Source organism: Dipodomys merriami, unplaced genomic scaffold (assembly GCF_024711535.1).
Source record: "Dipodomys merriami isolate MVZ:Mamm:240054 unplaced genomic scaffold, mDipMer1.0.p SCAF_2, whole genome shotgun sequence".
NCBI lineage: Eukaryota > Metazoa > Chordata > Mammalia > Rodentia > Heteromyidae > Dipodomys > Dipodomys merriami.
Window position 1 is genome coordinate 120,409,364 of NW_027203381.1, and position 24,619 is coordinate 120,433,982.

At 50.9% G+C, this 24,619-nt stretch overlaps 1 protein-coding gene across 6 annotated transcripts in view; it reads left to right on the plus strand.

The window, feature by feature from the left end:
- Positions 1–24,619, plus strand: part of Pknox1 (PBX/knotted 1 homeobox 1) — a 48,746-nt gene that overhangs the window by 20,471 nt on the left and 3,656 nt on the right. For 5 of the 6 annotated variants that reach the window (XM_070030838.1, XM_070030840.1, XM_070030839.1 and 2 more), the window contains 7 exons: positions 4,183–4,354; positions 5,511–5,681; positions 6,407–6,506; positions 8,068–8,165; positions 12,896–13,024; positions 20,364–20,440; positions 23,487–23,659. In XM_070030838.1, coding sequence (XP_069886939.1) covers positions 4,183–4,354; positions 5,511–5,681; positions 6,407–6,506; positions 8,068–8,165; positions 12,896–13,024; positions 20,364–20,440; positions 23,487–23,659 — 920 coding nt within the window. The remainder of the gene's footprint in view (positions 1–4,182; positions 4,355–5,510; positions 5,682–6,406; positions 6,507–8,067; positions 8,166–12,895; positions 13,025–20,363; positions 20,441–23,486; positions 23,660–24,619) is intronic. The other variant, XM_070030842.1, reaches the window with a different exon arrangement.

Here is a 24,619-nt window from a genome sequence, read left to right on the forward strand (position 1 = left end):
TAAGGTATCTGGTAGACTGGGGCCAGAGGGTGGCCGTACCAGGCCAGGCAGTGCGGAAAAGTCCAAAAGATGCATCTCACCAGAAGGAGGCCAGATGAAGAGCAGTCTGCCTGTCTTTCCAGAAACTACAGGAAGCCCAAAATATGCAGGTAGCAGTCCAGGCAAATGCCAGCCAGGAAGCAAAGTCCTGTCTCAAAAACATGGCCAAGCCTGGTGCTCGTGGTTCACTCTCCACACACAGTAGAGCTGTGTGTGTCACTGCGTAAGTGCTATGTGTCATAGTTCTTCCTAGACCCACTTATAAACTTAATACAATCAAAGCCCAGTAGGAACCTCCCCACCAAAAGATGCTGCAGTTGATCTCATACAGGAAAATCATTAATTAAAACAAGAAGAGCTGGGTGCCTGTCATCCTAGCTGCTCAGGAGGCTGAGATCTGAGGGTTGCAGTTCAAAGCCAGCCCAGGCAAGAAAGTCTGTGGGACTCTTACATCCAATAAACTACTCAGAAAAAGTCAGAAGTGGCACTGTGGCTCAAGGGGTAGATCACCAACCTTGAGCAAAAAGCTCAGGGCAGCACCCAGGCCCAGACAGGCCCCAGGACCAGCGAAAAAATAAAAAATGAAAACAACCCCAAACCTTTCAGAAGAGAAACACTTGAATAAAGTCACACCAAGAAATATAAAAATGGTATTTACCTGCCCTGCAGGAAGAGGTGGAATAGACGGGGACTGGAAGCTGTAATAAAGTAGCCTGTTTGTCACAGTCCTTCAGTTGGCGTGATTCCAGGCAAGAGTGCACGGAGTGGTCACTATTGTATGGAAGAGGTCACTGAACTGTGGGTGAAGGAAGGCACAGCATTTCAGGTTCTTAGGCAGAAGACTCATAAACATTGGAGGAGCTGGTGACATGGGAAGACCACCTGAGAGAGTCTCTGCTTGCAAAATCCCACTTGAAGATCCAAGATTAAAAATGTACAACGAATTGGAGGAAAACAAAATACAGGTTGCCATCACTTGAAGATGCCTTCAGGAGTCTGAGATCTGAGGATCTCGGTTCAAAGCCAGTCTGGGCAGAAAAGCCTGCAAGACTCTTATCTCCAGATAACCACCCAAATGCAAACTCAAAACAGCAAGAAGACTTGAGTATCAAAACAGACCCTTTACATGGAAAAATAATTTAAAAGGCAAGTAACATAGCCGGGCGCCAGGGGCTCAGGCCTTTAATCCTAGCTACTCAGGAGGCTGAGATCTGAGGATCACAGTTCAAAGCCAGCCCGGGCAGGAAAGTCTTAGAGACTCTTATCTCCAATAAACCATTAGAAAACCAGAAGTGGTGCTGTGGCTCAAGTGGTAGAGCTCTCACCTTGAGCTGAAGAGCGCAGGGACAGTGCCCAAGCCCAGAGTTCAAGCCCCCACGACCGACAAAAAAAAAAAAAAAAAAAGGCAAGTAACAGGCTGGAAGCATATGTGTGTAATGCACACACAAAGTATTGGTACCCCAAAGCTTTAAAGGACCAGTAAGGAACTGACAAACAGCCTAAAGTGAAAGTTAACCAGTGAAGAGTCAGAACAGAGGCATGGCTCAAGTGGTAGAACACAAGACCGTGAGTTCAAGACCCGATACCAGCGTGAGTTAACTACCAGCCAGGTGCTGGTAGCTCATGCCTGTAATCCTAACTACTCTGAGGATCATAGTTCAAAGCCAATCTGGGCAGGAAAGTCCGTGAGACTCTTAATACTGACCACTAGAAAACTGAAGTGGCTCAAAGTAGTAGAGTGCTAGCCTTGAGCAAAAGAGCTCAGGCCCCAAGTTCAAGCTCTATGATCAACAACAACAACAAAAGAGTTTACTTCAATGTTTAATATAAATGGAATCCTGCAACAGTGGGCTTTTTGTCCCTGAGCATACTGTCCTCAAGGTTTACAAGCAGGTTTATTATCTCTGTTTAGACTGTGGCCCTAGTCATATTTGCAGTGTTTCTCCGATGCTGTTGCAGGCATCTCTCCTAGAAGATGATGGCCTTTGCATACTGCAGCGCCCTCCATTGTAAATGTGACCAACTGCAGAGGACTTAGGGAGGGTGCCAGGGAATGGCGGGGCTGTTGGATGGCACACTGGCACACTGCAGGCCACTGTGCTGCCGTCAGTGGCAGGCTCTGAAGCGGCACTGGCCGCTGAACTGGTGCAGTCGGTACAAAAGGAAATTAAAATGAGTTTTTAAAGCAAGGTCTAGCAGAGCGTCCTACTGGGTGGGGATCCATGACCAACTGTCTAAGCTGTCCACTCATGCAATCAGTCCAGTTTGTGAGAAGGGTTTTGGAGAATGAACTGTGGGAGGGTACAGTGTCCCCTAAGCAGGCTGGGGTACATACCACAGCACTCACCCTGGTCTCAGGAAACCTCTCCGGAGGTTTCCACTTGATCCATGAGTTGTTTTTTTTGCGGGGGGGGGGGGGGGGGTCTGGTCGTGGGGCCTGAACTCTGGACCTGGGCACTGTCCCTCAGCTCTTCAGCTCAAGGCTAGCACTCTACCACTTGAGCCACAGCACCACTTCTGGCTTTTTTGTTTTTGCTTATGTGGTGCTAAGGAATCAAACCCAGGGCCTCAAGCATGCAAGGCAAGCGCTCTACCACTGAACCACCTTCCCAGCCCGATCCATGAGTTTTCTAAGAGATATGTACTGCATAGTTAAAAAAATACCAGAAAGCCGGGCGCTGGTGGCTCACGCCTGTAATCCTAGCTACTCAGGAGGCTGAGATATGAGGATCGTGGTTCAAAGCCAGCCCGGGCAGGAAAGACCGTGAGACTCCTATCTCCAATAAACCACCAGAAAACCGGAAGTGGCGCTGTAGCTCAAGTGGTAGAGCGCTAGCCTTGAGCTGAAGAGCTGAGGGATAGCGCCCAGGCCCAGAGTTCAAGCCCCACGACCGACAAAAAAAAAAAAAACAGAAAGTTTGATTGATAGTGTATCCTTGTAACCCTAGCACTGGGAAGGTTGAGGCAGAAAGATCCCCAGTTCTAGGCCAGTCTGGGGTATATAGCTGCATCCTGTCTCAAAAATCACATCCCTACGCCCAGCCAGGCACTGGTGACTCATGCCTATAATGCTAGCTACACAGGAGGCTGAATCTGAGGAACACAGTTCAAAGCCAGCCTGGGCAGGAAAGTCCTCATGATAACCACCATAAAAACAGAAGTGGTACCGAAAAAAATCTTTCCCACCCCCAGCCAGGCACTGGTGGCTCACACCTGTAATCCTAGCTACTCAGGAAGCCTAGATTTGGCAGTTTGGGCAGAAAAGTCTGTGAGATTATTCAATTAACTGCCAAAAACATCTGGAAGTAGAGTTGTGGCTCAAGTGGTAGAACACTAGCCATGAGCAAAAAAGGTCAGGGACAGTGCCTAGGCCAGGACTAGCACAAAAATAGAGACATAGAGAGTGAGACAGAGAAAGTTGAGTTGTATTCAACCCAGAAACTACTCCTGTGCATGCCTAAGAGAAATGACAATGTATATCCTACACACACTTGTACAGGAATGATGGCATTAACATTGTTCATAATAGCCCAAAGCCAGGCATCCACCAACTGATAGAGAAGGAAATAGGAGCTGCCTTCCTAAGAGTAGTGTTCAGCCATGAGCAGTAAAGGACCAGTGTGGGTTACAACACTAATAAGCCTCAAAAACATGCTGAGTCTCAGAAACCAAACTCCAGTGATTACGGGTAATTGTTTTCAATGACATGAGTAGAATAAACAGAGAAATAGGAAGTAGGTTTGTGATGGGATTGGCCTTGGGGAATAGCAGCTGCTAGTGGCTACAGCATTTCTTTTGGGGGTGATCACAGTCTACTATTTACTGATAATGGTTGCATGCCTCTAAAACGCACTTTTCCTCATTGACTTGTATACTTTAAATGAAGAATTGAGAGCTCAGCAAAGCCGCTATAGAACGTCACACAGACAAGCCAGGGGTAAAGATTCATTCTTATAATTTTAGCACTCAGAAGGCTGAGACAGAAGGATCGTGAGTTTGGAGGCCTTCCCTGGGCTACATAATGAGACAGTCTCTCTCAAAAACATAAATCGTGCACGCGTGTATGTGTGCGAGTGCGTACACACACACATGCCAAAGCATTCTCAGGAAAAAGCACACCTTTTTTTTTTCTTATCTCTCCAGGCATCCACTATTCCCACTACTAGCTTTGTTGTTTGAAAAATGTGAACAGTCCACACAAGGCTCAGAGGGTACAACTTCTGCCAGTTTTGATGTGGACATTGAGAACTTTGTCAGGAAACAGGAAAAAGAAGGGAAACCCTTCTTCTGTGAGGATCCGGAAACAGACAACTTAGTAAGTAAAGTCAGTGTTTTATTTTTTAAAAACTTTTGAAATCCTTTCACAAAATGTTAAGCTTCTAGTGAAGAAGTTCACTAGAGAATTGTATCATTATAAAACAAGTTCGTTTCAATGTATCAAAAACCCATGGTTCTATCTTCTGGTTTCTGTGCTTTTCTTTGGACAAGTGAGTGAAAGAATCTTCCTATCTTGAGCTGGGTGTGGTGGCTCAAACTTATAATCCTAGCTACTCAGGAGGATTGAGATCTGAGGATCACAGTTCAAAACCAGCCAGGACAGGAAAGACTGTGAGACTCCTGTCTCCAATAAACCACTCAGAAAACCAGAAGTAGTGCTGTGGCTCAAGTGATAGAGTGCTCACCTTGAGCTGAAGTCCAGGCCCAGAGTTCAAGCCCCACGACCAACAACAAATAAAAAGAATCCTTGCCTCCATGCCAGCTTGTGCGGGTCTTTGTGAAGGTTCCACAGCAGACCTGTGTGCCCACCTTTTGTTCTTGGTAGATCCCTAATCTTGGCATAAGACTTGGTGTCCTCCAAGACTTCTCCAACCTGATGCAGTACTTCCTGTGTAAGCTTACAGGCAGAGGGCCAGTGACTCCCAGGAGAGGGGTGCTGATGACAGCAGAGTTGATGTTATTAGTAGTCATCGGTTGCTGAGGGGTAGTTTACCTCAAAATTTAGTGACTTCATACCAAATTATTAAACTTTAGGAAAGTTGTAAGAGAAATCTTTGTGTGAGCAGAGTTCTTAGAATTGACACTAGAAATACAATCTAGAAGACCTGGGATTTTGAAATTAGGAAGCACGTATGGGATCGTGTGGCTGTAGGGATGGAGTAGCGCAAAGGAGAGACCTGCTTAGCCACAGTGAGTTGGGGCTGGGCTGTGGCCCCATGTCTGTAGGGACAGAGTTGTAGCATGGCTGCTCTGAGGGTGGCTTTGGGCTCCGTGTTGTATGTAGACCAGATGCCCTTCATGGCCCAGAGTCGATTCAGCAGCTCTGAGACATTGTCCATGTGTGGTTTCAGATGTGGTTCCACCTCCATTGTTAGCATCCAAGGTATCTCCACCCACTAACCAAGACCCGACACGTGTGACAGTGATGATTGCTGTCCTCTGATCTCAGCTAAATGTCCACTAACTCTTTCTAGATGGTGAAAGCAATCCAGGTCCTGCGCATTCATCTTCTTGAGCTGGAAAAGGTGAATGAACTCTGCAAAGATTTCTGCAGTCGCTACATTGCTTGTCTAAAGACAAAGATGAACAGCGAGACCCTGCTGAGCGGGGAGCCTGGGAGCCCCTACTCCCCTGTGCAGTCCCAGGTACTGTCCCCAGGGCCCGGCCTGCTTCCTGTGGGTTGCTCCTGAGACCAGCAGCACCTTTACAGGTGCTGGACTCACTGGATGACTGCCCCGCTGCAGAGATCTGATTCTTTGAACTTGGTCTGGTTCGGCGTGACTAGGGCCAGAGAAAATGTCTTTCTGAGCTTGGGGGATGGGATGGGGGTGTAGAGGGAAGGGGTGGGTCTTCCGTCTACATTATAGGCCCCACCCACCCTGGCCTTGTCTATGGGGAGTGGAATAGAGTACCATTTGCTTCTTTATCTTGGTAAGTACTGAAAGACACCAACGTTTAAGTACTGATCACTGTATTTAGCAGTCATTTTGCATCTCTTTTTCATAAGGGACCCTATTTTCTGAAAACTTGTCAGAGAGTCTGCACTGCACCTCAGGCCTTCCCTCTGTTGTGATAGCATTATGCCCTTCCTTTGAGTTTTGGACGGGATTTTTCCCCCCTGGGACTTTGAGAGCTTCCAGCAGGGGAGCCCAGCTACCTGTCTACCCTTGACGGAAGACGATCCTTCTCTGTCAGGGATGGTTCTCCTCTTAGACCAAGTGCATAGCTTCGGGAGGGAGGCACATGGAGCATGTGCGGGAGGAAGGGGACACCGCCTAGCCAGCAGCTCAGTGGGACCAACCTGGTGATCATGGTGTGATGGGTGTCGCAGCCAGCTCGCCCTCGCATCCATGTGTGCTCTAATGTTTAGCAGGTCCAAAGTGCCATCACGGGCACCCTCAGCCCCCAGGGAATTGTGGTACCAGCCTCCGCCCTGCAGCAGGGAAATGTAACCATGGCAACGGTGGCAGGTATGACCATCATATGTCCATTTTTTCTGTAAGACTGGGCAGAAAAGAAGATCTATTATATTCAAATGAGTGTATAAATATGAATTTTAAAATTGTTACATTTGTTTGTACTTTCACAGTATTTTGTTCAATTCCAGCTCCTGATATAATTGTACTAGAATCTAGTTCTTTGAATATTTCTTATTATGAACAAATATAATAATATTTAAATTGTATTTTTCCTACCTAAAGTATTTTGTACAAAAAGTCTTAACATAAGGTGCTGAAAATACATAGCAAAAAATATTTGTGCTTTTTAAATAAGAATTTTGAATTATAATTTTAACAGCAACTGAAAAAGCTAAGCTGTATCATGAATTGTTAGTTTAGCAAAAATTATAGGCCTAATTTTGTGTTTTTTTTTTATTTTAATTTTAATTTTTTTTTTTTGTCAGTCGTGGGGCTTGAACTCTGGGCTTGGGCGCTCTCCCTCAGCTCTTCAGCTCAAGGCGAGCGCTCTACTGCTTGAGCCACAGTGCCACTTCTGGTTTTCTAGTCGTTTTTTGGAGATAAGAGTCTCACAGACTTTCCTGCCCGTGCTGGCTTTGAACTGTGATCCTCAGATCTCAGCCTCCTGAGTAGCTAGGATTACACGTGTGAGCCAATGGCACCTAGCTATTTTTATTTTATTTTATTAAAAAAAAAGTTTTGTTGTTGTGGGGCCTGAACTCTGGGCCTGGGCGTTGTCCCTCAGCTCTTCAGCTCATGGCTAGAGCTCTACTACTTGAGCCATAGTGCTACTTCTGGTTTTTTCTGCTTATGTGGTACTGAGGAATTGAACCCATGGTCTCATGCATGCAAGGCAAGCGCTCTACCACTGAGCCACCTTCCCAGCCCTAGGCCTAATTTTAGTATTACTTGGCTAGCCAAAACCATTTCAAGAAGGGGACTGATTGCAGCATTCCTTGGCATATGTAGACGGTTACAAATGAAACAAAAGCCTCTGAAGGGAGTGGACCAAGGCATGCTGGGAATGGAGCAGGATCTGCTGGCTGTGGTAAAAATGTAACTGAAACCTCATATAACAGCAGAATGGGAAACCTCCCAGGAAAAAGAACACTAGTGACCAGCCCAGTGCCCGTGAGACTCTTACCTCCAATTAACCACCAGAAAACCTGAAATGGCACTGTGCTTCAAAGTGGTAGACCACTAGCTTGAGCAAACGAGCTCAGGTTCAGCACCCAGGCCCTGAGTTCAATTCCCACAACTGACAAAAACAAAACCAGTGGTCAAAATATAACCAGAATGAAAGTATTTCTTTATCTGGAGCCATTAGCCAGTCTTTAATATGTGGTAATTGAGAGAAAAGCAGAGGCAGAGGCAGAGGCAGGCAGAAGAGGCAGGGGCATGGAGGTCCCCTTTGGTTCTGTGGGTTAGTGAGGAGGGGAGTGAGCCTTTGGTCATTTGTCACAGAAGGTCAGTTTACAGAGTATTGTTGAAATTCCCTCCTTAAGTAGAACAAGAGCAGTTAAAGTAAGTTGTAAAGTAGCTTAGTTCTTAAAAGTCTCTTCTCCCTTTTGAGGTGGCACAGTGTACCAGCCTGTCACCGTGGTCACTCCGCAAGGCCAGGTGGTCACGCAGGCCTTGTCGCCAGGGACAATTAGGATCCAGAACTCCCAGGTGAGTGCCACCTTCTGAGAAGCTTGGGGTCGGGTGGCCATGTGTGTGGGCACTGAGGGACAGGCCAGAAGTGGGCCATCCCTCTGCTTGAAGACAGTGGTGTCTCCTGGACAATCTCCACTCAGGCTGAATCCGTTTGAATTGGTTTGTTTCTTTTCACTTCCTATCTTCCTTGCTGTTGAAAATTTGCAAATTTCAGGAAAGTCTTTTGTTGTTGTTATTGGTGGCATGGTGGTGGTGGTGGTGGTCATGGTCATGGAGCTTCAACACTAGGCCTGGGCTCTGTCCTCCAGCTCCTCAGCTCAAGGCTAGTGCTCTACCACTTTGAGCCACAGCGCCACTTCCAGTTTTCTGGTGGTTCATTGGAGATAAGAGTCCAGCCCAGGCTGGCTTTGAACCTCGATCCTCAGATCTCAGCCTCCTCAGTAGCTAGAATGATAGGCTGAGCCACGGTGCCCAGCTCAGGAAAGACTTTTGCAACCCCCAGAAGCAGCTTGTTAACCAGCTTGTGTTCATGTTCACCTGAGGTTTGAGGTTCTGTCTGTGCAGAGCAGCAGCAAGTTTTACAGCAAGACAAGACCCAGCCTGAACTCCCAGCAGTAGGCTGGGAGAGCCGTCGCCAGCGCTGGAAGCTTTCCTGGCTCTCCGCAGTGTGCCTTTTCTGTGTCTGAGGCACTTGATTTAAAGCAAACGCCAATGAGAGACCAAAGGGGCTCCCGCCGGGGCTCTCAGCGCCCCATTTCAAGTGTCTGGCCTCCATAGCAGGAGAGACAGCTGTGTGAGTCAACAGGGACAAGGCAGACAGATGTGTACACTGTGCCCTGTCCTTTCCCCATCCTTTGGGGTGGAATAAGGAAATTGGACCTGCGAGGCTGCAGGATCCCTTTAAATTCTGGAGCCACAAACGCTTTCTGTTTTTTTGTTTGTTTGTTTGTTTGTTTACTTTGAGCTAGTTTTAAATGAGAAAGACAAGACGTGGGTTCTCGTTGGGGAGTGTTGGTTTGGGTTCTCTCAGGCCTGACTGGCGTGCAGCATGTTTCTGCGTCCTTCCTTCCGTGGATGGCTGCAGCTGCCCTGGACGCGAGCGCAGAGCTGAGCGCGTCTGCTCCACTGCCCGCTGTGGCCTCCCAGGGGCGTAGGGAAGCAGTCAGACCCCAGCAAGGCCGCCCCTTCATCCTCCTGAGAGGGAGACACCACACCAGGCCCTTCCTGCAGGAAACAGTCATTGTCCCGGCACTGATGGACCCAGTGGGTTCGTGCTCCAAAAGCTGAGTGACCAGAACCACGAGCTCCTGTCTTTTACACTCCTTTCCTTTATCTAGCCCGTGTTTACATAAGTGTTTCATCGGGTCAAGGATGCAGGCCTGTGGCTGAGCTGCCTGTGTGCTGCCTTGGCCGCAGGGCTTAGCCCGGTCCGTGTCGTTGCTGTAGCCCAGCCCCTCTCTGGGCCTCATGTCACGCCAGCCGGCCCTCTTCCATTTTAAACGCCGGTGACCACACAGCCATCTAGTTGCAGAATAATTTCCTAGTGTCAAATTAGAGGAAACATTTTCAAGTCAAATATCTTATCAGAATCTTACTTGTCTTGTTTATTAGGAAGGATGTTTTCTACTTAACTGAATTTTCTTGCTATTTAAATAGAAAAGCTATAAATGGTACTCCAGTGGAGCACCTTCGTACCTGGACCTGTGTGGCCTGCGTGATAGATAACCCCAGCTCCCTCAGCTGGACACCAGGGCAGGAGAGTCTGTGAGACTCACCTGCAGTTAGCCACCGAAAAGCCAGAGTTGTACCTCAAATGGTACAGTGCTAGCCTTGAGTATAAATGCTCAGGGAAGCTCCCAGTTCCTGAGTTCAATTCCCAAGACTGGCACAAAAACAACCCATCAGGATGGGTGGTAGTCATGGCCTTGTTCCAACACTGCTCTGTCCCACGGGGCTCCCTGCCTTGTGGCTCAGGCAGGTGGACATCCTGGGCTTGTAGAAGGTGATGGCGGTGCACACGGCAGCCCCCAGGAGGGCGTGAGTCACCATTGTGTGGGACGCGTTGCCCTCCCCTGCAGGGCAAGGGCGTCCTGGCCTTGCCTTTCTGAGGCCCTTCACCAAGAAGCCTTCATCCCGGGGCCCGCACAAGCCCACTTAGCAATGGCTGTGCAGAGTGCCATGGTGGGGAGTCCCTCTGCCCGCCACTTTCTTGTGCTCCTGTGACTTGGTACCGATTTTTTATTCCCCTCTTCTTTTTTTGTTGCTTGTAGGACTTGAACTCTGGGCCTGGGCGCTGTCCCTCAGCTCTTCAGCTCAAGGCTAGCGCTCTACCACTTGAGCCACAGCACCACTTCCAGTTTTCTGAGTGGTTTATTGGAGATAAGTCTCATGGTCTTCCTGCCCAGGCTGGCTTTGAACTTCCATCCTCAGATCTCGGCCTCTTGAGCAGCGAGGCTGACGGGCGTGAGCACCGGCGCCTGGCTTCCCCTCTTCTCACAGGCACTTTGAGTGTTCCTCTCAGGTCCGCGTCTGTCACAGCTCAGCTGTCATAGGATGCCACCACAGGCTGGCAGCAGGTGCTGGCACAGCCCCGCACCTCCCCGCCAAACCGTCCAGCCCTTTTTTTCTGTTTTCCTCTGTCTCTTAACTCATCCTTTAAAATACCTTCTTTTGTCTTTGTCATGGAAGCGGGTATCTCTCTCCTGCCTCCTCTCCAGCCTCGTCCTCCTGATGCTTGGTTGGTGTTCTGGTATTCGGTGTTAGCAGTGCCAGCACTGTTGCTGCCATGTGGCTGTCTCTGATTCCAGTGCTGTCCCGCCTTGAGGCGGTGGGTCGTTTTGCTCTGTATTTGCTGGTACTGGCGGTTGTACTCCAGGCCTCCTGCTGGCCAGAAGCCCTGTCTTCAGCCCTCTTTGACTTTGTTGGTTTTAGGGCTTGCGTGTATGCCTTGGCAGTCTGTGTGGGGATCCTTGAATGCGTCACTCACAGTGAGAGACAGGTGCACACCTCCACACCCAACTTTTTACTGCTGGAAATGGGTTCTTGAGAAGTTTTGCCTGGGTTGACCTTAAACTATAGGATTACAGGTGTGAGCCTGATTGATTGATTGATTGGTTTTCCCTGTGTGTTTTTCACTGTGTTCCGTGCTCTCTGGTGCCCAGCGGCCCGTAGCAATGCTCCTGAGGCTGTGTTCCACTGCACGGTTTCTGCTGCCTTCCCTTCTGCTCAGCTGGCCTGTTCTGCCCTGGGTCAGTCCTGGGTGCAGGGCCCCGTCCATTCCCACCGCTGCTGCTGACGGGGTGCCTCGGGAAGCGCTGGTGTGAGGACCTGGGCTCCCCCTGTCTGCCGACGGCCTGGCTCCAGGACTCCGAGGCCCTGTGAGTCCATCTGAGACAAACTTCTGCGAGCTCTCTGACATAGTGATGCTGTGGTGGGCCATAGGTTCTAGGAGAGAAGCAGACCGCCCTCCCCTGTTCTCACCCTGCCCCACGCACCTGTCACCTCTGCCTGTGCACAGCGTGTCCCTACCAGTGGGCTTGCTGTGGGCTCCTGAGCTGGCACCAGCCCGAGTCCCCTCCCCCAGCCCAGCTCCAATGTGCCTCCTGGACGAGCCCCAGTTCCCTGAGCCGAGTCATCCCCACAGTGTGGCCTGTGCCTCTGGTGACTGGCTAAAAATGGGGGCGCCCACAACCCTGGCTCAGGGCCAGTTTGCTAGAGCAGCTCCCAGAACTCGGAAGCGGTATGCCAGCTTACCATGCCAGGTGTCTCAAAGTGGCACGGGTGAGGCTGGTGTACCTTGCCAGGTGAAGGAGCTTGGAGCTCCGCCCTCCCAGGTACTCTGCCCTCCAGGAAGCTTCTGGGGCCTGGGACATGTTATTGGATTGGTTATGGGGGCGTCATGGTATAAGCATGACTGACAAACCTCCTGGACACTAGTGATCACTGTAACCGTCAGCCCTTCTAAGCCTTCGGGCTGTAATCCTGCCTTGGTGTTTCCATCCTGGAGCCTCTGGGGGCAGCCAGGACAACTCACTGTGTACAGAAAGATATCACTGCCCAGAGCTGGGCTCACGCCTGTCATCCTAGCTACTCAGGAGGCTGAGATCTGAGGATTGCAGTTCAAAGCCAGCCCGGGCAGGAAAGGCTGTGAAACTCTCATCTCCAATAAACTACCAGAACACTGGAAGTGGCGCCATGGCTCAAGTGGTAGAGCGTTAGTTAGCTTCAGAGCTGAGGAACAGCATTCAGACCCAGAGTTCAAGCCCCGTGACTGACCAAAAAAAAAAAAAAAAAGATATCATTTATCCCTGGAAGAGTCCAAGGACTTTAACAGATATGAGGCAGGAAGTGGGGATGAAGAACAAAGAGACATTGCATTGTTAGATGTGCCTCAGAAGATGAGTACCCGGGCTGGGAAGTGGCTCAGTGGTAGAGCGCTTGCTCTGCATGCATGAGGCCCTGGGTTCGATTCCTCAGCACCACATAAGCAGAAAAAGCCAGAAGTGGTACTGTGGCTCAAGTGGTAGAGCGCTAGCCTTGAGCTGAAGAGCTGAGGGACAGTGCCCAGGCCCAGAGTTCAGGCCCTACAACCAACAACAACAACAAAAAGATGAGTCCCCATAGGTCTGGCTTGTCCACTTTTACATAAAGCCAGCCATCACTCCGTGGGGGGCGTCCCCTCTAAAGCCACAGCTGTGTGCACGTGTCATCGCTTCCTCTCTAATGTTATCGGTCAAATGTTCAAGCTCCAGTTACAGCTGAACCAAGATCTCAGCATTCTACACCAAGATGACGGCTCGTCCAAGAACAAGAGGGGCGTCCTGCCAAAGCATGCCACCAACGTGATGCGGTCCTGGCTCTTCCAGCACATTGGGGTAAGGGGGCCAGGCTGCAGCTAGTGTGGCCCAAGGTGCCCTCTGCACGCGTGTCTTGTCCCTGTGTCCAGCAGCCCCAGGTCTATGGGTCTGGGGTTACACTGAGTATGGGCTGAGCATGGGTCCCTAAAATGGCCTTGAAAAACTTAAGACATAAGGATCTCCTAGTGGAAAGAGAGTTAACTTAGCTCATGCTAATTGTGTGCATGTGTGGGAGAAAATCCTACCCTTCAGGTCTGATGGTAGCATGGGGTTACTTAAAAAGTAGGCAGAGAAAAGGATGCGTTCGTGCAAAACCTCGGGAAGGAAAGCGGTGTTTCATGCTGTGTTTGCAAGGATGTCATTAAGGTTAGGGAGCGCAGTGTGTACCGAGGAGGGTCTGGGAGCATGAGCTGACTGCCCACATGGGGTCCCCGGGTGAGCAGGGACCCCGGCTCTCCTCATGCCCCAGATTCCCTGGAAGCTTGGTGTGGTGGCAGTGGTGACGTGTTGTAGGTAGCCCACTGCCACACGGGGAGCATCGAGAGTCCAGAGTGACCAGGCGTGTCCTGGAGGAAGATGCAGTGAAGCCCAGGAGTGGGGAGGTGGGGGTGCGCACCCAGGGCGCACAGAGCTGAGTACCACGGCAGGGAAAGGATTGGGTGGCGACAGGCAGGGAGAAGGGCCGCGTTGTGGGTATGCTGGCCTGTACGCCGGCTGCAGGGCTGCGGTCTCCCCTCATTCTCCTTTCTTTGCAATGACTTGGCCTCATGGTTTTCTGAACGGATCAGGGCAGCTCTGGTTATTGCCTGCTTTTCTATGTATTTGTTTCCTGCCCAGCTGTTGTTGTTGTTGTTGTTGTTTCGTGGGGTGGGAAGGGGCTTGCTGGGGATGGTGCTCAGGCCCCACCTCGTGCTGGGCAAGTGGCTTACCACTGTGCTACATCCCAGCCTGTGGTCTATGAGATGGGTCTGTCTGAGTAGCTGCCCTTCCAGCTTCTGCCTCCCAAGTGCTGGAATCACAGGCTTGCAGCACCACACCCTTGTTATTTTAGGAAGTTTTTGTTTTGTGTACGTGACAGTACTAGGACTTGAACTCAGAGCCTCATGCTCTCATTTGGCTTTTGTGTTCAAGACTGGTGCTTTACCACTTATGCTACACCTCCAGGTTTCTTGCTAGTGAATTGGAGATAAGGAGCTCTCAGATTTGTTTCCCTGGACTGACTTAAAACTGTGATCCTCAGATCTCAGCCTCCTGAGTAGCTAGGATTACAGGCGTGAGCCACTGGCGCCTGGCACATTGAGACTTAAAGGGCAAAAATGTATATGCTTCTACAATGTGGAAATCAGAGCTACACACTCCTCAGTCCTATCAAATCACATATCCTGTTGCTAAGTTTTCAGGAACACACTTGACTGCCAAGTAGATCTGATGCCGTTCCATCCCTCTGGTAATGTGCCGCCACTCAAATTGAGTGTTTAAGCCGCGTCCAGGGCAATGGGCAGATGCTGCTATCCTGCTTTGTTGGTCCCATGTACACCCGAGTAAATGTCATCCTGGCACAGTCACCAGGGCTGGGAAAAGGACTTTCTGTGTGCTGGAGGGAGGAATGTCTGGCCATGGGCTGTTGACAGTCCTTGGAAGCATTCTGTATACCCGCAGGACAGGCACATACGCTTCTCCTCAGCTTCAGTGGCGAGGCTGCGGCGGTGACCATTGTGTATGGCGACGGATGATGTTCTGAGTATCCAAATGGCCCTCAGCAGAAATATGGTTCCCCACTCCTGCTAGATAGAAGTCTTTTTCCTTGGGGGCAGTTAGTTGTCATAGATAAAAGGTAACCTGACACAGGTGGTGGCTTATATATCAAGTCCTCCAGCGGTGCCCGCCACAGAGCACACCCCACAGCTGGCCGCTGCCACCAGTCCCTGCCCAGACAAGACCAGAGCCACCCTCATCTTCACCGTGCTCTGGAAGCTGCTAAGCACGGAAAGTTCTTGAATGTGAGAAGTGCTTAAAAAAAAAGATTTGTAGCCAGATCTAAAATATAACTGGACACGATAACTTATACAGGACTGTCTCTCACAGGCTACAGGACTGTCTCACACACACAGGCTACAGGACTGTCTCACACACACACAGGCTACAGGACTGTCACACACACAGGCTACAGGACTGTCTCACACACACACAGGCTACAGGACTGTCTCACACACACACAGGCTACAGGACTGTCACACACACACAGGCTACAGGACTGTCTCACACAGGCTACAGGACTGTCACATACACACAGGCTACAGGACTGTCTCACACACACAGGCTACAGGACTGTCTCACACACACACAGGCTACAGGACTGTCTCATACACACACAGGCTACAGGACTGTCACATACACACACAGGCTACAGGACTGTCTCACACACACACAGGCTACAGGACTGTCACACACACAGGCTACAGGACTGTCTCACACACACACAGGCTACAGGACTGTCTCACACACACACAGGCTACAGGACTGTCACACACACACAGGCTACAGGACTGTCTCACACAGGCTACAGGACTGTCTCACACACACACAGGCTACAGGACTGTCTCACACACACAGGCTACAGGACTGTCTCACACACACAGGCTACAGGACTGTCTCACACACACTCAGGCTACAGGACTGTCTCACACACACTCAGGCTACAGGACTGTCTCACACACACACAGGCTACAGGACTGTCACACACACACACAGGCTACAGGACTGTCACACACACACAGGCTACAGGACTGTCTCACACACACAGGCTACAGGACTGTCTCACACAAGCTACAGGACTGTCTCACACACACACAGGCTACAGGACTGTCACACACACACAGGCTACAGGACTGTCACACACACACAGGCTACAGGACTGTCACACACACACAGGCTACAGGACTGTCTCACACACAGGCTACAGGACTGTCACATACACACAGGCTACAGGACTGTCTCACACACACAGGCTACAGGACTGTCTCACACAGGCTACAGGACTGTCTCACACAGGCTACAGGACTGTCTCACACACACAGGCTACAGGACTGTCTCACACAGGCTACAGGACTGTCTCACACACACAGGCTACAGGACTGTCTCACACACAGGCTACAGGACTGTCACATACACACAGGCTACAGGACTGTCTCACACACACAAGCTACAGGACTGTCTCACACAGGCTACAGGACTGTCACATACACACAGGCTACAGGACTGTCTCACACACACAGGCTACAGGACTGTCTCACACACACAGGCTACAGGACTGTCTCACACAGGCTACAGGACTGTCTCACACACACACAGGCTACAGGACTGTCTCACACACACACAGGCTACAGGACTGTCTCACACACACACAGGCTACAGGACTGTCTCACACACACAGGCTACAGGACTGTCACACACACACAGGCTACAGGACTGTCACACACACACAGGCTACAGGACTGTCACACACACAGGCTACAGGACTGTCTCACACACACAGGCTACAGGACTGTCTCACACAAGCTACAGGACTGTCTCACACACACACAAGCTACAGGACTGTCTCACACACACACAGGCTACAGGACTGTCACACACACACAGGCTACAGGACTGTCACACACACACAGGCTACAGGACTGTCACACACACACAGGCTACAGGACTGTCTCACACACAGGCTACAGGACTGTCACATACACACAGGCTACAGGACTGTCTCACACACACAGGCTACAGGACTGTCTCACACAGGCTACAGGACTGTCTCACACAGGCTACAGGACTGTCTCACACACACAGGCTACAGGACTGTCTCACACAGGCTACAGGACTGTCTCACACACACAGGCTACAGGACTGTCTCACACACAGGCTACAGGACTGTCACATACACACAGGCTACAGGACTGTCACATACACACAGGCTACAGGACTGTCTCACACACACAAGCTACAGGACTGTCTCACACAGGCTACAGGACTGTCACATACACACAGGCTACAGGACTGTCTCACACACACAGGCTACAGGACTGTCTCACACACAGGCTACAGGACTGTCACATACACACAGGCTACAGGACTGTCTCACACACACAAGCTACAGGACTGTCTCACACAGGCTACAGGACTGTCACATACACACAGGCTACAGGACTGTCTCACACACACAGGCTACAGGACTGTCTCACACACACAGGCTACAGGACTGTCTCACACACACAGGCTACAGGACTGTCTCACACAGGCTACAGGACTGTCTCACACACACACAGGCTACAGGACTGTCTCACACACACACAGGCTACAGGACTGTCTCACACACACACAGGCTACAGGACTGTCTCACACACACAGGCTACAGGACTGTCACACACACACAGGCTACAGGACTGTCACACACACACAGGCTACAGGACTGTCTCACACACACACAGGCTACAGGACTATCTCACACACACAGGCTACAGGACTGTCTCACACACACACAGGCTACAGGACTGTCTCACACAAGCTACAGGACTGTCTCACACACACAGGCTACAGGACTGTCTCACACACAGGCTACAGGACTGTCTCACACACAGGCTACAGGACTGTCACACACACACAGGCTACAGGACTGTCACACACACACAGGCTACAGGACTGTCTCACACACACACAGGCTACAGGACTGTCACACACACAGGCTACAGGACTGTCTCACACAGGCTACAGGACTGTCTCTCACAGGCTACAGGACTGTCTCTCACAGGCTACAGGACTGTCTCACACACAGGCTACAGGACTGTCTCACACACAGTCTACAGGACTGTCTCACACACACACACAGGCTACAGGACTGTCTCACATACACACAGGCTACAGGACTGTCTCACACACACACAGGCTACAGGACTGTCTCACACAGGCTACAGGACTGTCTCACACAGGCTACAGGACTGTCTCACACACAGGCTACAGAACTGTCTCACACACACACAGGCTACAGGACTGTCACACACAGGCTACAGGACTGTCTCACACACAGGCTACAGGACTGTCTCACACACACAAGGCTACAGGACTGTCTCACACACACACAGGCTACAGGACTGTCTCTCACAGGCTACAGGACTGTCTCACACACACACAGGCTACAGGACTGTCTCACACACAGGCTACAGGACTGTCTCACACACACAGGCTACAGGACTGTCTCACACACACACAGGCTACAGGACTGTCTCACACAGCCTACAGGACTGTCTCTCACACAGGCTACAGGACTGTCTCTCACAGGCTACAGGACTGTCTCACACACACACAGGCTACAGGACTGTCTCACACAGGCTACAGGACTGTCTCACACAGGCTACAGGACTGTCTCACACAGGCTACAGGACTGTCTCACACACAGGCTACAGGACTGTCTCACACACACACAGGCTACAGGACTGTCACACACAGGCTATAGGACTGTCTCTCACAGGCTACAGGACTGTCTCACACACACAGGCTACAGGACTGTCTCACACACACAGGCTACAGGACTGTCTCACACACACAGGCTACAGGACTGTCTCACACACACAGGCTACAGGACTGTCTCACACACACAGGCTACAGGACTGTCTCACACACACAGGCTACAGGACTGTCTCTCACACAGGCTACAGGACCGTCTCACACAGGCTACAGGACCGTCACACACACAGGCTACAGGACTGTCACACACACAGGCTACAGGACTGTCACACACACACAGGCTACAGGACTGTCTCACACACACAGGCTACAGGACTGTCTCACACAGGCTACAGGACTGTCTCTTACAGGCTACAGGACTGTCTCACACACACAGGCTACAGGACTGTCTCACACAGGCTACAGGACTGTCACATACACACAGGCTACAGGACTGTCTCACACACACAGGCTACAGGACTGTCTCACACAGGCTACAGGACTGTCACATACACACAGGCTACAGGACTGTCTCACACACACAGGCTACAGGACTGTCTCACACACACAGGCTACAGGACTGTCTCACATAGGCTACAGGACTGTCTCTCACAGGCTACAGGACTGTCTCACACACACAGGCTACAGGACTGTCTCACACACACATTCTACAGGACTGTCTCACACAGGCTACAGGACTGTCACATACACACAGGCTACAGGACTGTCTCACACACACAGGCTACAGGACTGTCTCACACACACAGGCTACAGGACTGTCTCACACAGGCTACAGGACTGTCTCACACACACAGGCTACAGGACTGTCTCACACACACACAGGCTACAGGACTGTCTCACACACACAGGCTACAGGACTGTCTCACACAGGCTACAGGACTGTCACATACACACAGGCTACAGGACTGTCTCACACACACAGGCTACAGGACTGTCTCACACAGGCTACAGGACTGTCTCACACACAGGCGACAGAACTGTCACACACACAGGCTACAGGACTGTCTCACACACACAGGCTACATAACTGTCACACACACACAGGCTACAGGACTGTCTCACACAGGCTACAGGACTGTCTCACACACACAGGCTACAGGACTGTCTCACACAGGCTACAGGAGGTTACTCTTGGGGGAAAACTCTGAACATTTAAACAAAATGAATACTAAGAGGCAGGGAATGTAGATTAGTGGTAGAGTGCTTGCCTGGTGTGCATGAAGCCCTGGGTTAGATTCCTCAGTACCACATACACAGAAAAACTGGAAGTGGCACTGTGGCTAAAATGGTAGAGTGCTAGAGGCAGAAGAAGCTCAGGGACAGTGCCCAGTTCCAGAGTTCAAGCCCCAGGATTGGCAAAAAATAATAAATAAAAATAAAATAAAATAATAAAATAAAAATAAAAATAAATGGCAGCATGGATTTCTGTTGGTGGCAGTGTGGTGGTGTTTGTTTTTAACCTTTGTTTTTGTCTTTTAAGGGGGAGGCAATGGATAGTGCAGAAAGAGAAGAGGGGTGAACAAATGTAGTCATGGTATTCAGTATACCCTGTGTGGAAAATGAGCTATGCAACATGTGATCCCGGATGGGGGAGACAAGGAGAGAGAAAAGGAAGGGGTGGCACCGTCCAAAAAAGAAATGTGCTCATTACCCGGCTTAGGAAACGGTAACCCCTCTCTACATCACCCTGATCGTAATAATAACATTATGTTGAAAAAAGATTTGTAAGACTAAAGTTAAGTTTGGCTAAAAGTGCTACTGATACCAGCTTTTATTCTTGGTAATTTGTATGCTTCTATTTTCTTCTTAAGAGTTAAGGTCATGGACAAACCCTCCTTTTATTTTTTAGCATCCTTACCCAACAGAAGATGAGAAAAAGCAGATTGCTGCTCAGACAAATCTGACACTACTCCAAGTGAACAACTGGTAAGACAGATGCACAGCTTTCTGACACCATGTCCTTACTGCAGTAGAACCTAGAGAGGCGACCCATACACACAAAACAATCAGCCAGCAGCCCCAGGTGGCTGCAGGCCAGGGTAGTCAAGAGCTGGATGGGCTTTGGGCTGGGGACAGTCTAGCTGTTCCCACCCTTCCCCTACACAGGAAGGCACACTCTGCTAACAGGCCAGTTATCAGCGAGGACAGTATCTGCACTCATGGGCAGGGAAGGAAGAGCTGGTGGGGTCAAGGCAGGGCTTGCAAGTGGAGGAGCACTGGAGGCTCACACCTGTCATCCTGGCTACTTAGGAGGGTGAGGTGGGAGGACTGTCGCTTGAAACCAGCCGGGGCAAGCAAGCTGGTGAGACTCTATCGCTAATAAACTACTTAGAAATCTAAGCCAGAAGCGGTGCTGTGGCTCAAGTAGTAGAACGCTAGCCTTGAGCACAAAGAGGCTCAGAGACAGTGCCCAGACCCTGAGTTCAAGCCCCAGGACTGGCAAAAAAAAGAAAAGGAAATATTGTTGAATTGTCTGCATGCTCTTAGCTGGCGGGACCCCGTCCTCCAAGAGCTGCCGTTGCTGGCAGGGCGCCGGGAATGTGCGTGCTCACGGCCCACCCACTGCTTCATCTCCAGCCCACTGCGGACTGCCGGTCTCTCAGTGACGCCTCCACCCCAGCCCTGCGTTCTTTCTGAACTGGGACGCCCAGGGCTGGCCCCTGGGCGGGACAGCGAGAGTCAGGGGTGCTCTGGCTTCTACCTATAGCTCAAGGGCGCAGTTTTTCTCCCATCTGTCTGTGACAGTTGTGTTGCGTGGCAGGGCCTGGAGCCGTTCGCTGAGAGGGTGCCCAGGGACATAGCTGTTTGTGGATGGAACGTCCTCTTCCGGGCCTGGGTCACGTCCTGGTAAGGTCACTCGGACCCCAGCCATGTGTCTTCCTCCAGGGAGAGGACACTTTCCACCCAGTGCTCTTGGGTAGAGGTGCAGCTCCATTCAGTAGCGTGGTTACTTGTCTCATTTTTCTTATTCAGGTGTGAGAAGCAATGTCAGCTTCTGGTATGCGTAAGAGAAGGCACAAATCCTACCAGTTGTAGTAAACATTATTGTCCTTACTTTATTAACTATGCTAACATGTAAAATTGTTGAAATTTCAATATAAGCAACAAACTTTTATATTTATGCAGAGATGCAACCAGGTATGCTTTAGTGTTGCATTAAATACTTCTATTGTGCCAGATATTGGTGGCTCACATCTCTAATCCTAGCTACTCAGAAGGCTGAGATCTGAGGATCATGGTTTGAAGCCAGGTCAGGTAGGAAAGTCCCTGAGATGCTTACCTCCATTAATCACCAAAAAGCCCATGTTAGAGTTGTCGCTCAAGTGGTAGAGCACTAGCTTTGAGGAAAAGAAAAAGAAATACAAACTTCAAGGACAGAACCCAGGTCCTGAGTTCAAGTCCCAAGACCAGCATACACCAAAATTTTTTTCTATGATTTTGTATTGGGGCTGTTATTTGGGTAGCAATAACACATCGTACCACTTGAGGTACTGCCTTCAAGTAGAATGCCAGCGCAGGCTTAGTGTCCAAGTGGGAGCATCTCATGGGTCCATGGTCGAGGCTGGGCAGGCCTCCTGTAGAGCCTCAGGCACTGGGTGGTGGCCAGCGTGTGGAGCTAGGACAGAGAGGCAGGCCAGAGACTTTTTAGGAAGTTCCAGGTTGATGTGGCTATGGGGTAGGAGGAACAAAAAGGAAAGAGAAGCTTTTCTCCCCAGCGGGTGGGCCCTGCCTTGACCCCACCTGCTCTTCCTTCCCTGTTCGTGAGTGCAGAGAATGTCCTACCAGCCCGCCCTTCCAGTGTGAGGGAAAGGGGGGCCACACAAGACTGTCCCCAGCCCAAAGCCCCTCCAGCTCGTAACCACCCTGGCCTGCAGCCACCCGGGGCTGCCTGCTGACTGCTTTGTGTGTTTCAGTTCCTAAGTTGAGTAGTTTCCTCAAAAACAGCTTCAATTGGGCTGGGAAGGTGGCTCAGTGGTAGAGCGCTTGCCTTGCATGCATGAGGCCCTGGGTTCGATTCCTCAGCACCACAAAAGCAAAAAAAAAAGCTGGAAGTGGCGCTGTGGCTCAAGTGGTAGAGCGCTAGCCTTGAGCTGAAGAGCTGAGGGACGGCGCCCAGGCCCAGAGTTCAGGCCCCATGACTGCACCCAAAAAAAAAAAAAAAAAAAAAAACAGCTTCAATGGCTCAACTTCTCAGGAGTGCTCATTGGCAGTAGTTTGACCTGTTACTGTAAGGACAACAGAGAGAAATAGAATAATGTCATGTAGAATAAGGTCCAAGTTGTTGTTGCTATGATGTAGCTTTGTGAGTCCTGCTTAGCTGCTCCCTGCCCTCCAGACCTGCGCCCCCCCCCCGCCCCGCCCCACCCCCAGCACACAGAGCAGCGCAGTCCCGGGGGGTCAATCACTGTCCACACACAGGCGCTGTGCTAGGTAGCTCACCATCTGGAATGGTGTCGGGAAGCGGTGGAGCATTACCCAGGCCCTTACTCTGTGGTGAGCCAGAGAGCTCCCTGGTGGCCCAGCATGTGGTCTGGCCAGCAGCACAACACGCACCTCAGGCAGAGGAGAGGACTGGATTCGTAAGGTCTTGCTACTTGAACATTTTCTTCCTTACAAAAAATAACGTCGTATTCACATTTGTGTCATCATGAATGCCTAATTTCACCCATGTAGAGAAAATCAGGTGTGCTTAAAAAATTACTTCTCAGCCTTTTTCTGTTTGTTTTAGCTAAGATCAACTGCAGATGAGATATAAAAACAAAACAGAAACCCTTCACCAAAAACCAGAAAGGTGCCATGGAAGAGTGGATCCTTATTTAAACCAGTTGCTATGTAAATGGCAGGCCCTCGGTTTCTGGAGACTTTGCTCACTCATTCATTTCACGGTTGGATCTCTGGGGCCTGATTGCTAGGCGTGTTCATTAGGAACACGGACTGCAGGAGGCCTCTCCATGTCCCTTCCTCCTCACAGGTTCATCAATGCTAGAAGACGAATTCTCCAGCCAATGCTGGATTCCAGTTGCTCAGAGACCCCGAAAACAAAGAAAAAAACTGCTCAGAACAGGCCGGTTCAGAGGTTTTGGCCTGACTCCATTGCTTCCGGCGTGCCGCAGCCGCCTCCAAGTGAGCTCGCCATGTCAGAAGGTACGTGTCGCTGTGGACAGAGGTGATCGCGTGAGCTGGGGCCCCGTGTCGCTGTGGACAGAGGTGATCGGGTGAACGTGAGGCCCCGTGTCACTGTGGACAGAGGTGGTCCTGTGAGCTGGGGCCCCGTGTCGCTGTGGACAGAGGTGATCGGGTGAGCTGGGGCCCCGTGTCGCTGTGGACAGAGGTGGTCCTGTGAGCTGGGGCCCCGTGTCGCTGTGGACAGAGGTGATCGCGTGAGCTGGGGCCCCGTGTCGCTGTGGACAGAGGTGATCGGGTGAGCTGGGGCCCCGTGTCGCTGTGGACAGAGGTGGTCCTGTGAGCTGGGGCCCCGTGTCGCTGTGGACAGAGGTGATCGCGTGAGCTGGGGCCCCGTGTCGCTGTGGACAGAGGTGGTCCTGTGAGCTGGGGCCCCGTGGGCCGCTGTGCACTCAGGCTAGCTCCGAGAAAGCTATGGAGTGAATGTCTGTCGGTGCTGGGCTCTGGCCAGGGCTGGAGGATGTGAACCCTTTGCGCTCGTTGTAGAGTAGATGTGACCATCACCCGCGCTTTCTGTCCTTCGCTTCTCGTTTTGCTTTCCTCCTCTGCCAGTGTCAGGTGCAGCTGGCACAACGGGTCTCCCCCTGGCCTCCTGATGTCCTCCCCTTTTTCAGTGCAAGCACCTGTCTGTAGTTTTATTTCTTCTCTTTCTCTCCCTACCACAGGCCGCCGTCCTCACGCGGTTCAGGAGCATCTTTGTGTTGCACGCATGCTTCAAATGTTAGAACGCTTTGTGTGCCACTTGTTTGGCTTTAAGTGGGTGGCCTTGGGCTCCGGCTTCCAGCAAGGGCCACATCATGGAGACACAGGAAGGGGAGGAGACCAGCGTCCCCAGCCCGCTTCGAGGTCCTGGGCCCCTGCATCCACACCATAACCATCACGGTCCTCTCCTCCCTCCCCTGCCTCAGAAGAGGCAAGGAT